Below are 12,496 nucleotides of genomic sequence, written 5' to 3'. Positions count from 1 at the left end.
AGAATAAATAGAGGATAGCGATCTAGTGTTATAGACCATTCAGAATTCTAATGGTGGAGGGGAAGAAGCTATTCTCAAAACATTGAGTGCAGACTTCAGGCTCCTGTACCTCCTTCCTAATGATAGTTATGCAAAGAGGGCATGTTCTGGATAATGAGGGTCTTTAATAAGGTGGCATTCTTGAAGCACATCCTCTTGAAGATGCCCTCAATGGTGGAGAGCGTTGTGCTTGTGATGGAACTGAGTTTTGCAGTGAAAGCAAAGGAGACACCAACAAGAAGGCATTGTCTATCATATCTAATCGAACTTTTGAAATTGAAGCTATTTGGGAGACTGAAGGCAATTGTTAACTTGTTGAGAAAGGAACATTCAAATCACATTTCTCCCCTATCACTTCCCATTTGAGAGATCAATTTCAGTTCTGTCAGTACAGTATAATGATTAAGGTATCGTGGAATCTGTAGAATCATTCTGTTGGAAATTATTTGTAAAATAATTTCTTCTAATGGGTTGACAGTGAAGTAGAAAATGTATTTTTCTTTTCATTCAAACAGATGCTGAAAAATTGTAATGTTTGCGGCAAAAACAATTGCGAGCTCCCACTAAGAATAGCTAGGCTGATATTTTTCTACATAAGGAATGTTGCATTGTGGTAACTGCTACAGTTTGTTGTGTTAAGCTGAAATAGGTTTAATAGACTCAAGATCCTATTGTACAATTGACCATGTTCATTATGTCCTGATTCAAATATTGCTTCAACAAAACTAAGCATAAGTTGATTGCTGTTTAGTAGACAAACATTATCTACCATGGTGTTACCATAATATTGACTGACTGTGTTTCATATAAGACCATAAGACAAAGGAGCAGGAATCGACCATTCAGCCCATCGAGTCTGCTCCGCCATTTTATCATGAGCTGATCCATTCTCCCATTTAGTCCCACTTCCCCGCCTTCTCACCGTAACCTTTGATGCCCTGGCTACTCAGATACCTATCAATCTCTGCCTTAAATACACCCAATGACTTGGCCTCCACTGCCGCCCGTGGCAACAATTCCATAGATTCACCACCCTCTGGCTAAAAACATTTCTTTGCATTTCTGTTCTGAATGGGCACCCTTCAATACTTAAGTCATGCCCTCTCGTACTAGACTCCCCCCATCATGGGAAACAACTTTGCCACATCCACTCTGTCCATGCCTTTCAACATTCCAAATGTTTCTATGAGGTCTCCCCTCATTCTTCTAAATTCCAAGGAGTACAGTCCAAGAGCGGACAAACGTTCCTCATATGTTAACCCTCTCATTCCCGGAATCATTCTAGTGAATCTTCTCCGTACCCTCTCCAACGTCAGCACACCCTTTCTTAAATAAGGAGACCAAAACTGCCCACAATACTCCAAGTGAGGTCTCACCAGTGCCTTATAGAGCCTCAACATCACATCCCTGCTCCTATACACTATTCCTCTAGAGATGAATGCCAACATTGCATTTGCCTTTTTCACTACTGACTCAACCTGGAGGTTAATCTTAAGGGTATCACTGTATGAGGACTCCCAAGTCCCGTTGCATCTCAGAACTTTGAATTCTTTCCCCATTTAAATAATAGCCTGCCCGTTTATTTCTTCTGCCAAAGTGCATAACCAAACATTGTATTTCATTTGCACTTCTTTGCCCATTCTTCCAATCTATCCAAGTCTCTCTGCAGACTCTCTGTTTCCTCAGCACTACCGGCCCCTCCACCTATCTTGGTATCATCAGCAAACTTAGCCATAAAGCCATCTATTCCATAATCCAAATCATTGATGTACAACGTGAAAAGAAGCGGCCCCAACACGGATCCCTGTGGAACACCACTGGTAACTGGCAGCCAACCAGAATAGGATCCCTTTATTCCCACTCTCTGTTTCCTGCCAATTAGCCAAGGCCCTATAGGTGGCTCCAAACTGTTAATTCTCCAATCAAGAAAAACAGTGAGGCAGCATCAACCTGCTGAATCCCTTTAGGAACCCAAGTTTCAATGAGTTATACACATTGCATTGCCCTTTAATTGTGGATCTGTGAAACATTTTACATCTGTAAATTCTAGTATGATTGTTGAGAGTCTACATAATTTTGTGCAGGATAAATTCAGTCCTATATTGAATCATAAAGAGATATGGGATTCAAGAGGCTCTTTGGCTCACTGAATCTGCAAATCACTCATTTACACTAATTCTGATGAAATCCCATTTTTATTCTCTCCACATTCTCAACTCCCCCCTCCCCCCAAATTCGACCACTCTAATGTACCAGACAAAGTATCATCCTGACTTTGTTAAAATTACCGTTTTCATATTTGAGTATTCCTGTATTGTGTTGAGTGTTTACTTATTAAAACAATGGAGAGGTTACCAGGTCCTCAAGTCTTTAATGAAATCTGACTTTATACAAATTCTATAAATATTTTGTTAGCTTAAAGCATAATGAGATAATTCGCTTAAGGTCTAAGTGGTACAATATCAATAGCGATACCAAATGGATGACAGTGCAACGCCTACTGAAAGAAAGCAAGCTAGTACATCAGGAATGGGGGGCCCAACTATTTTGAGCAGTGAGTTTTTAATCTGGGTTTTGGGGCACTCATTTCTGACTTGCAGGAAAATGGTTTACTGGACAGTTTTCAGGAACAGAATCCTTGCATGACCTGCCTTCATGGGCTATCATCCAGTTTTTGTCTTTTTTGTTGTTTTAAAGTACTGTTATCACTGCTTGACTTTGAACTCTACTTTGTCTTCTAGTCGAAATCTTCTATCAACATTGCCAAAATATCTGTTTAATCTTCCACTTAAAGTTTTAGTTGTGAGTAACAATAAGCTAGTTTCCTTACCAGAAGAAATTGGAAAGCTTAAAGATTTAATGGAATTGGTAAGTCTGTATTTGCTTGGCTGCATCCATTCCTGTGGGTAAATTGATTATGGTTACGTATTATGTATTTGAATGTTATATTGTTTTAAGGATAAGGATGTTTGACCTAATCAGACAACTATTAATTGCAACTTCAGGGACTGTGGGTTTATATATACAGAATTTTAATGCATGATTCTCAAGCATCTACGGTATAATTTCAGTGGGGAAAGATATACAAACTTGCATTAAGTAGATCCTTCGTTGAGTGAATACCTGCAAGAAAATTAATCTCATGGTTGTATATGGTAACATTTATGTAACTGGATTAAGCATTGACTTTGAATTTTGAACTTCATGTGGGGAGCTGTGGGAAGTGTTGGAAGGATTCCACACTCTGAAATCTTGAACGTTGTGGTGAAGGTCGTAAAATTAGAAAAACTAATTGAGAGTCAATTGAATGATATCATGAGACTTGGTTAGAACTGTTGGTCTTCATTTGGGAAGCCTATAAAGGATTATTTAAATTTATAAAAAGAGATGGTGTTAAAAGAGTGAGATAACAACTAATATTAAAAATTTAATATTTCTACAGTTATATAAAAGAGAAAAGAATGGCTAAAGTAAACATTAATTCTTTTAAAGATGAGACTGGGAAATTGAGAAATGGGACATTTCAAATTATTTTGAATAAGTCTTGGTTCTAGACACAAAAAAAATCCTAGTGATTAAATAGATAATTAAGAGGGTATAGAAAGGGATGGAGTTGAAGGCAATATTGACAAGCAAATAGATCTAAAAGTAGATGTCTCCTGACTTTGCTTGCATCATTTTCGGAAAGTAGCCACAGAAGTGGTGGATGCATTTGTCTTAATCTATGGATCATTTTCTGTTTGTTATTCTGTAATTAATGGGTATGCCACATGCATCAGTGATTTAACAATGTGGATTAATAATGAACGCAGAGTGGACTGTAGTTATATTTGCTGTCAATTTAAAATTCCTGCTAGATGGCCGATACTGAAGAGGATACAAAGGGGTAAAGTAGGTTAATTGATTGGGTAAGGAATTTACAAATACAGTATAATGTAAGGAACATAAGTTATCTATTTTGGTATGATAAAGCAAATCATTACTTAAAAGGACTGAGACTATAAAATATTGTCATAAAAGCAAATTGGGGTTATGAGTACATAAAGGATAGATCTGTAAGTACCATGATTAATTAAGGCGGCTAATGGAATACTGCTCTTTATTGCAAGGGGTGGAGATTATAAAAGGTGCATCTTTAAGGGGTACTGCAGGAGCATCACATACAGTTTTGGTCTATATATTTTGGGAACAATATGCTTATATAGAAATCAGGCCAGGTTGATTTTTGGAGTGAAGGTGTTGAAGTGTGAGCAGAAATTGAACAGATTGACCCTACACTGATTGGAACTTAGAATGAAGAACCAGCGTCTTAGCTAGAAGAGTTGCTGCCTCAAAGCTCCAGTAACCTAGATTCAGTCCTGACCTATAGTGCTGTCTGTGTGGATTAGGCAAGTTTTCCCCAGAACCATGTAGATTTCCTCGGTGCTTCAGTTTCACCTCACATCAAAAGAAATGTGGTCAATGTTAAATTGTCCCTTAGTATGTAATTGGGGACAATGAGATGTTATTATGTAATCAACAACTGTCTGTATGGACTTAGAAAAACAGCACAAAAAACAGGGACAACAACAGGAATTCTGCAGATGCTGGAAATTCAAGCAACACACATCAAAGTTGCTGGTGAACGCAGCAGGCCAGGCAGCATCTGTAGGAAGAGGTGCAGTCGACATTTCAGGCCGAGACCCTTCGTCAGGACTAACTGAAGGAAGAGTGAGTAAGGGATTTGAAAGTTGGAGGGGGAGATCCAAAATGATAGGAGAAGACAGGAGGAGGAGGGATGGAGCCAAGAGCTGGACAGGTGATTGGCAAAAGGGGATACGAGAGGATCATGGGACAGGAGATCCGGGAAGAAAGACAAGGGGGGGGGGGGACCCAGAGGATGGGCAAGAGGTATATTCAGAGGGACAGAGGGAGAAAAAGGAGAGTGAGAGAAAGAATGTGTGCATAAAAATAAGTAACAGATGGGGTACGGGGGGAGGTGGGGCCTAGCGGAAGTTAGAGAAGTCGATGTTCATGCCATCAGGTTGGAGGCTACCCAGACGGAATATAAGGTGTTGTTCCTCCAACCTGAGTGTGGCTTCATCTTTACAGTAGAGGAGGCCGTGGATAGACATGTCAGAATGGGAATGGGATGTGGAATTAAAATTTGTGGCCACTGGGAGATCCTGCTTTCTCTGGCGGACAGAGCGTAGATGTTCAGGAAAGCGGTCTCCCAGTCTGCGTCGGGTCTCGCCAATATATAAAAGGCCACATCGGGAGCACCGGACGCAGTATGTCACCCCAGTCGACTCACAGGTGAAGTGTTGCCTCACCTGGAAGGACTGTTTGGGGCCCTGAATGGTGGTAAAGGAGGAAGTGTAAGGGCAGGTGTAGCACTTGTTCCGCTTACACGGATAAGTGCCAGGAGGGAGATCAGTGGGGAGGGATGGGGGGGACGAATGGACAAGGGAGTTGTGTAGGGAGCGATCCCTGCGGAATGCAGAGAGAGTGGGGGGGAGGGAAAGATGTGCTTAGTGGTGGGATCCCGTTGGAGGTGGCGGAAGTTACGGAGAATAATATGTTGGAGCCGGAGGCTGGTGGGGTGGTAGGTGAGGACCAGGGGAACCCTATTCCTAGTGGGGTGGCGGGAGGATGGAGTGAGAGCAGATGTACGTGAAATGGGGGAGATGCGTTTAAGAGCAGAGTTGATAGTGGAGGAAGGGAAGCCAGGGAGATGTCTTCATTTTTTAAAGAAAGCAGGATCTCCCAGTGGCCACACATTTTAATTCCACATCCCATTCCCATTCTGACATGTCTATCCACGGTCTCCTCTACTGTAAAGATGAAGCCACACTCAGGTTGGAGGAACAACACCTTATATTCCGTCTGGGTAGCCTCCAACCTGATGGCATGAACATCAACTTCTCTAACTTCCACTAGGCCCCATCTCGCCCTCGTACCCCATCTGTTACTTATTTTTATACACACATTCTTTCTCTCACTCTCCTTTTTCTCCCTCTGTCACTCTGAATATACCTCTTGCCCATCCTCTGGGTCCCTTGTCTTTCTTCCCGGACCTCCTGTCCCATGATCCTCTCGTATCCCCTTTTGCCAATCACCTGTCCAGCTCTTGGCTCCATCCCTCCTCCTCCTGTCTTCTCCTATCATTTTGGATCTCCCCCTCCCCCTCCAACTTTCAAATCCCTTACTCTTCCTTCAGTTAGTCCTGACAAAGGGTCTCGGCCTGAAACGTCGACTGCACCTCTTCCTACAGATGCTGCCTGGCCTGCTGCGTTCACCAGCAACTTTGATGTGTGTTACAAAAAAACAGGGTCTTTGCCATGACCAGAAATTGCCACTTTTTTCAGTTAATCAAGGTAATCAGAAATACAATAGTAAGCAGTAATTCCTGCTAACTGGTGAAAAGAAAACATGTATTCAAGAGTAATTCAAGGGCTTCTAAGAACATTGAACACTACAGTGCAGAAATGGGCCCTTTGGCCCACAATTTCATTCTGAACCAATTATAGTAGTATTCAAATGGCCAACAAATTTAACCTCTTCTACCTACCCAGTGTCCATATCCTTCCATTTCCTTTACATTCCTGTGCCTATCGAAACTTCTCCTAAAAGTTACTGATGTATCTTTCTCTACCGCAGCTCTAAGCAGTATGTTCCAGGTACTCACCACTCTTTGTATACTGAACATTTAAAAAAAAACACTTGCCCCTCACATCTCCTTTAAACTTGCTCTCACTTAAATTCGTGTCCTTTGGTATTAGACATTTCAATCCTTGGAAAAAGATACTTGCCGTCTACTCTTATCTGTGCCTCTCATAACCTTTTAAACCTGTATCAGATCTCCACTCAGCCTCTGCCACTCCAGAGAAAACAACCCAAGTTTGACCAACCTCTCATTATAGCAAACACCACCTGATCCATATAACATCCTGATAAACTTCTTCTGCACTCTCTGCAAAGCATCAACATCCTTCCTATAATGGGGTGAACAGAATTGTATGGAATACTCCCAATGTGGCCCAACTGGAGTTTTATAAAGTTGCAACATAACTTCCTGACTTTTGAACTCAATGCCTGACTAATAAAGGCAAGCATGCTATATGCCGCCCTGTGTAGCCACTTTCAGAGTGCTATGAACTTGGACCCCAAAATCCCTTTGCTCATCAGCACTGTTAAGGGCCTTGGCATTAACAGTGTGCTGTTTCTTTATATTTGATACTTCACATTTGCCTGGGTTAAATGCCATCTTCCATTACTCTGCCTGTATCTACACCTGATCTGTATCACACTGTATTCTTTGCCAGTCTTCACGCTATCCACAACACCAGCAATCTTCATATTATCTGCAAATTTACTAATTCATCCATCTACATTTCCATACAGGTCGTTTATGTACGTCACAAACAGCAGAGCTCCCAATTCAGATTCCCAAAGAGCACCACGAATCACAGACCTCCAACTAGAATAAGTCCCTTGAACCACGACCCTCTGTCTTCTATTGGCAAGCCAATTCTGAATCCAAACAGACAATTTGCCGCCGATCCTATGCATCTTAATCTTCTCGTTGAGGAACTGTGTCAAATGCCTTACCAAAAATCCATGTAGACAATAACCATAGCTCTATCATCATCAATCGCCCTCATCACTTCATCAAAGAACTCAAATTAGTAAGACATGGCTTGCACCACACAAAACTATACAGAGTCTCCCTAATTAGGCCCTAGTTTTCCAAATGCTCATATATTCTAACTCTAAGAATTCTCTCCAGTAACTTCCCTACCACTGACATGATACTCAAGGGTCTATACTTCCCAGGTTTATTGCTGGTTCCCTTCTTGAGTAATGGAATAACATTAACTACTCATCTGTAGTCTGGGACTTCACCCATGGCAAGAGGACATGAAGATAATCGTCAAGGCCTCAGCAATCTTACCTTTTGCCTCTTTCAATAAACTAGGGTATATCTGATCAGGCCCTGGGAACTTGTCCTTCTTTATGTTCTTCCTGAGACTCAACACGATTCCTTTACCTCAATGCCTTAGCATATTAATATGCTCAAACACTGATCTCCCTATTTTCCATGTGCTTTTTGTTAGTAAATACTGATGTAAAGTACTCATTACAAGCCTCGCCCTCATCTTCCTCATCCAAGCAAATGCTCCACTCATTATCCTTGAGTGGTCCTACCCTTTCTCTAGTTACCACCTTGCTCTTGATGCCTTAGGATTCTCTTTACATGGCCCTCCTGGCTTTCCTAATTCTATTTGAGTTTTTTTTTCTGGCTCTTCTATAATCCTCAAGGGCTCTGTTTGATTCTAGCTTCCTAAGCTTTACATACTTTGTCCTTTTTCTTCTGGACTAAATTATTCACCTTCCTCAACATCAAAGTTCTCATCTTGCTATCGCTGTCCTTCTTCCTGACTGGAAAATACCTGTCATGTATTCTGTGCAATTGGTCTTTAAACAACCTCCAGATGTTGGATATGGACTTGCCCAAAAACATCTGTTCCCAATTAACTCTCCCTAGTTACTGTTTAATTTGTAATTCTCCCACTCCAATTTAATACTCTCCCACAAGGTCCATACTTATTCTTATCTTTAGCCACCTCAAAACTTGAGAGGCTATGTTCCATAACTGTTTACCACAGTCACCTGCCCAGGCTCATTACCCAATACCAGGTCCAGTACAGCCCCTTGCTTTGTTGGACTATCTACACAAATTGATTTAAAAAGCCCTCTTGGATTAACTTAACAAGTTTCTGCCTCATCTAAACCTCTTACACTAAGAAGGTTCTGATTTATATTAGCAAAGTTGACTCCATGGCAGCAACCCATCTGTTTTCACACTTTTCCATAATCTGCCTGCATATCTATTCCTCGACATCCCAGTGATTATTGGTGGTGGCGGGGGGGGGGGGGGGTGTTCTGTAGTATAATCCCATCAGAGTGATTGCAATACTCCTATATATGAGTTCTTCCTTATGGACTCAGCAGAAGGGCCCTCTAGGATGGCCATTCTGAGTGCAGCTCTGATATGGTCCCTCAGTAGTGCAACTTACATGGCCCCTCCCCCCTTTACCTCCCTCAGAAGAAGCTGGAATGTGGTTATGTGGTTGAAGCTAAATGCCTCATTTGGTCTGGATTTTGTAGGGAAATGTAGTCCTTAAAATCCAGACCAAAATATGCTGCTGTGATTACATACAGTGCCTACAAAAAGTATTTACCCTTCCCCTGCACCCCAGAAGTTTTCATGTCTTATTGTTTTTTCATATCTTGACTTTTTTTGACAGTGATCAACAGAAAAAGACTCTTGCATGTCAAAATGAAAACGGATCTCTACAAAGTGATCTAAATTAATTACAAATATAAATTGATTGCATAAGTTTTCACCCCCTTCAATCTCACACACAATCATCACTGGTGCAGCTAATTGGTTTTAAAAGTCACATAATTAGTTAAATGAAGATCTGTTTTTGGAAATCTGTGTGCAGTTAGGGTGTTTTGATTGATTGTAGTAAAAATACACTTGGATCTATAAGATCCAACTGCTGGTGAGTTAGTATCTGGAAAAGAGTACACCATGAAGATGAAAGAGCACTCCATGCAACTCTGCAGATAGGTTTGTTGAAATGCACAAGTCAGGAGATGGATACAAGAAAATTTTCAAGTCATTGAATATATCTTGGTGGATAATTAAGTCAATCGTCAAGAAATGGAATGAATAAGGCACAGCTGTAAGTCTGCCTAGAGCAGGCTGTCCTCAAAGAACTGAGTGACCGTGCAAGAATGGAACTAGTGAGGCAGGCCACCAAGAGACTGTGACAACTCTGGAGGAGTTACAAGCTTCAGTGGCCAAGATGGGAGAGACCGCACGTACAACAACTGTTGTCTGGGTGCTTTAACAGTCACAGTTTTATGGGAGACTGGCAAAGAGAAAGCTGTTGTTGAAAAAAACTTGCATGAAATCTCAACTAGAGTTTGTTAGAAGGCATGTGGAGTAAGCTGGAAGAAGATTCTATGGTCCAATGAAACCAACACTGACCTTTTTGGCAATCAAATGAAATGTTACGTTTGGTGTAAGCCAAACGCAGCACATGATCAATAACGCAGCATCCCTTCGTGAAACATGCTGCATCATGCAGTGGGGGTGCTTCATTCACTGCAGCAGGCCCTGGAAGGCTTGTGAAGGTGGAGGTGGGGGGATCTGATTGAAACGTATAAGATCCTAAAGGGATTGGACAGGCTAGATGCAGGAAGATTGTTCCCGATGTTGGGGAAGTCCAGAACGAGGGGCCACAGTTTGAGGATAGAGGGGAAGCCTTTTAGGACCGAGATTAGGAAAAATTTCTTCACACAGAATGGTGAATCTGTGGAATTCTCTGCCACAGGAAACAGTTGAGGCCAGTTCATTGGCTATATTTAAGAGGGAGTTAGATATGGCCCTTGTGGTTACGGGGGTCAGGGGGTATGGAGGGAAGGCTGGGGCGGGGTTCTGAGTTGGATGATCAGCCATGATCATAATAAATGGTGGTGCAGGCTCGAAGGGCCGAATGGCCTACTCCTGCACCTATTTTCTATGTTTCTATGTAAAGTGAATGCATCAAAATACAGGGAAATCCTGGGGGAAAACCTGCTGCAGTCCACCAGAGAACAGCGACTTGTGAGATTTGTTTTCCAGCGAGACAATGACCTCAAGCATAAAGCAAAAGCTACACAGGAATAGCTTAAGATCAACAAAGTTAATGTCCTGGAGTGACCAGATCAGAGTCTGGACCTCAGTCCAATTGAGAATTTGTGGCTGGACTTGAGAAAATGGTGGTTCACTCACGATCCCCATGCAATCTGACAGAGCTTGAACAGTTTTGTGAAGAAGGATGAGGAAAATTTTGCAGTGTGCAGATGTACAAAGCTGATGGAGACCTCTCCACGCAGACTCAAGGCTGTAATTGTTGCCAAAGGTGCTGGGCCTTAGCACTCAGATCTGCAGCTTGATCTTCAACTTCCTCACAGACAGGACCCAGGCTGTAAAAATAGGGGACAAGCTCTCCTCTACAATCACTCTGACCACCGGTGCCCCACAAGGCTGTGTCCTCAGCCCCCTGCTGTACTCACTGTACACCCATGATTGTGTAGCCAAGTTTCCATCGAACTCAATATATAAGTTTGCTGGTGACACAACAATTGTAGGCCGTATCTCGGGTAATGATGAGTTTGAGTACAGAGAGGAAATTAAGAACCTGGTGGCATGGTGCGAAGACAATAACCTATCCCTCAACGTCAGCAAGAGGAAGAATTGGTTGTTGACTTCAGAAGGAGTAGCGCACCGCGTGACCCCATTTACATCGGTGGTGCGCAAGTGGAACAGGTCAAAAGCTTTAAGTTCCTCAGGGTCAATATCACAAATGACCTGACTTGGTCCAACCAAGCAGAGTCCACTGCCAAGAAGGCCCACCAGCACCTTTACTTCCTGAGAAAGCTAAGGAAATTTGACCTGTCCCCTAAAACCCTCACTAATTTTTATAGATGCACCGTGGAAAGCATTCTTCTAGGGTGCATCACAACTTGATATGGAAGTTGTCCTGTCCAAGACCAGAAGAAGATGCAGAAGATCATGAACACAGTGCAACGCATCACACAAACCAATCTTTTGTCCTTGGACTCACTTTACACCGCACGCTGTCGGAGCTGTGCTGCCAGGATAATCAAGGACACGACCCACCCAGCCAACACAGTTGTTGTCCCTCTTCCCTCCGGGAGAAGGCTCAGGAGCTTGAAGACTCGTATGGCTAGATTTGGGAACAGCTTCTTTCCAACTGCAATAAGACTGCTGAATGGATCCTGACCCGGATCTGGGCCATACCCTCCAAATATCCAGACCTGCCTCTCGGTTTTTTTGCACTGCCTTACTTTGCATTTTCTATTTTCTATTTATGATTTATAATTTAGATTTTTAATATTTACTATCGATTTGTACTCCAAGGAGCGGGAAGCGCAGAATCAAATAGCGCTCTGTTGATTGTACGTCCTAGTATCAATTGTTTGGCGACAATAAAGTATAATTATATACTAAATACTGACTTGAAAGGGGTTAGTTATTATGCAGTTATTTTGGGCTTAATAATTGTAATAAGTTTACACCAATTTGTAGAAATTTGTTTTCACTTTGACATGAAAGAGTCTTTTCTGTTGATCAGTGTCAAAAAAGCCAAATTAAATCCACTTTGATTCAATGTTGTATAACAATAAAACATAAAAGTCTCTTGGCAGGGGGGGCATGAATACTTTTTATAGGCACTGTAACTGACAGTAACTTCGGGATTTTTGTACGTGTCCAGTCATGAAGAATATAAATTTATTGTCAACAATTAATTCTTGGCTAGACCACAGAATCGCATTACTAATGGAGTTTAACACAGGAGACTTGACATTTGTGCACTCGTTAAAATTCTGCACTGAG

At 41.9% G+C, this 12,496-nt stretch overlaps 1 protein-coding gene across 3 annotated transcripts in view; it reads left to right on the top strand.

Moving 5' to 3' along the window:
* lrch2 (leucine-rich repeats and calponin homology (CH) domain containing 2) overlaps nt 1-12,496 on the top strand; it is a 174,886-nt gene that overhangs the window by 74,504 nt on the left and 87,886 nt on the right. For all 3 annotated transcript variants that reach the window (XM_072270489.1, XM_072270487.1, XM_072270488.1), the window contains one exon: nt 2,781-2,907. In XM_072270489.1, coding sequence (XP_072126590.1) covers nt 2,781-2,907 — 127 coding nt within the window. The remainder of the gene's footprint in view (nt 1-2,780; nt 2,908-12,496) is intronic.

Source organism: Mobula birostris, chromosome 10, assembly GCF_030028105.1.
Source record: "Mobula birostris isolate sMobBir1 chromosome 10, sMobBir1.hap1, whole genome shotgun sequence".
In the NCBI taxonomy this organism is placed as follows: domain Eukaryota; kingdom Metazoa; phylum Chordata; class Chondrichthyes; order Myliobatiformes; family Myliobatidae; genus Mobula; species Mobula birostris.
This window is presented reverse-complemented; position numbering and strand designations above follow the sequence as displayed.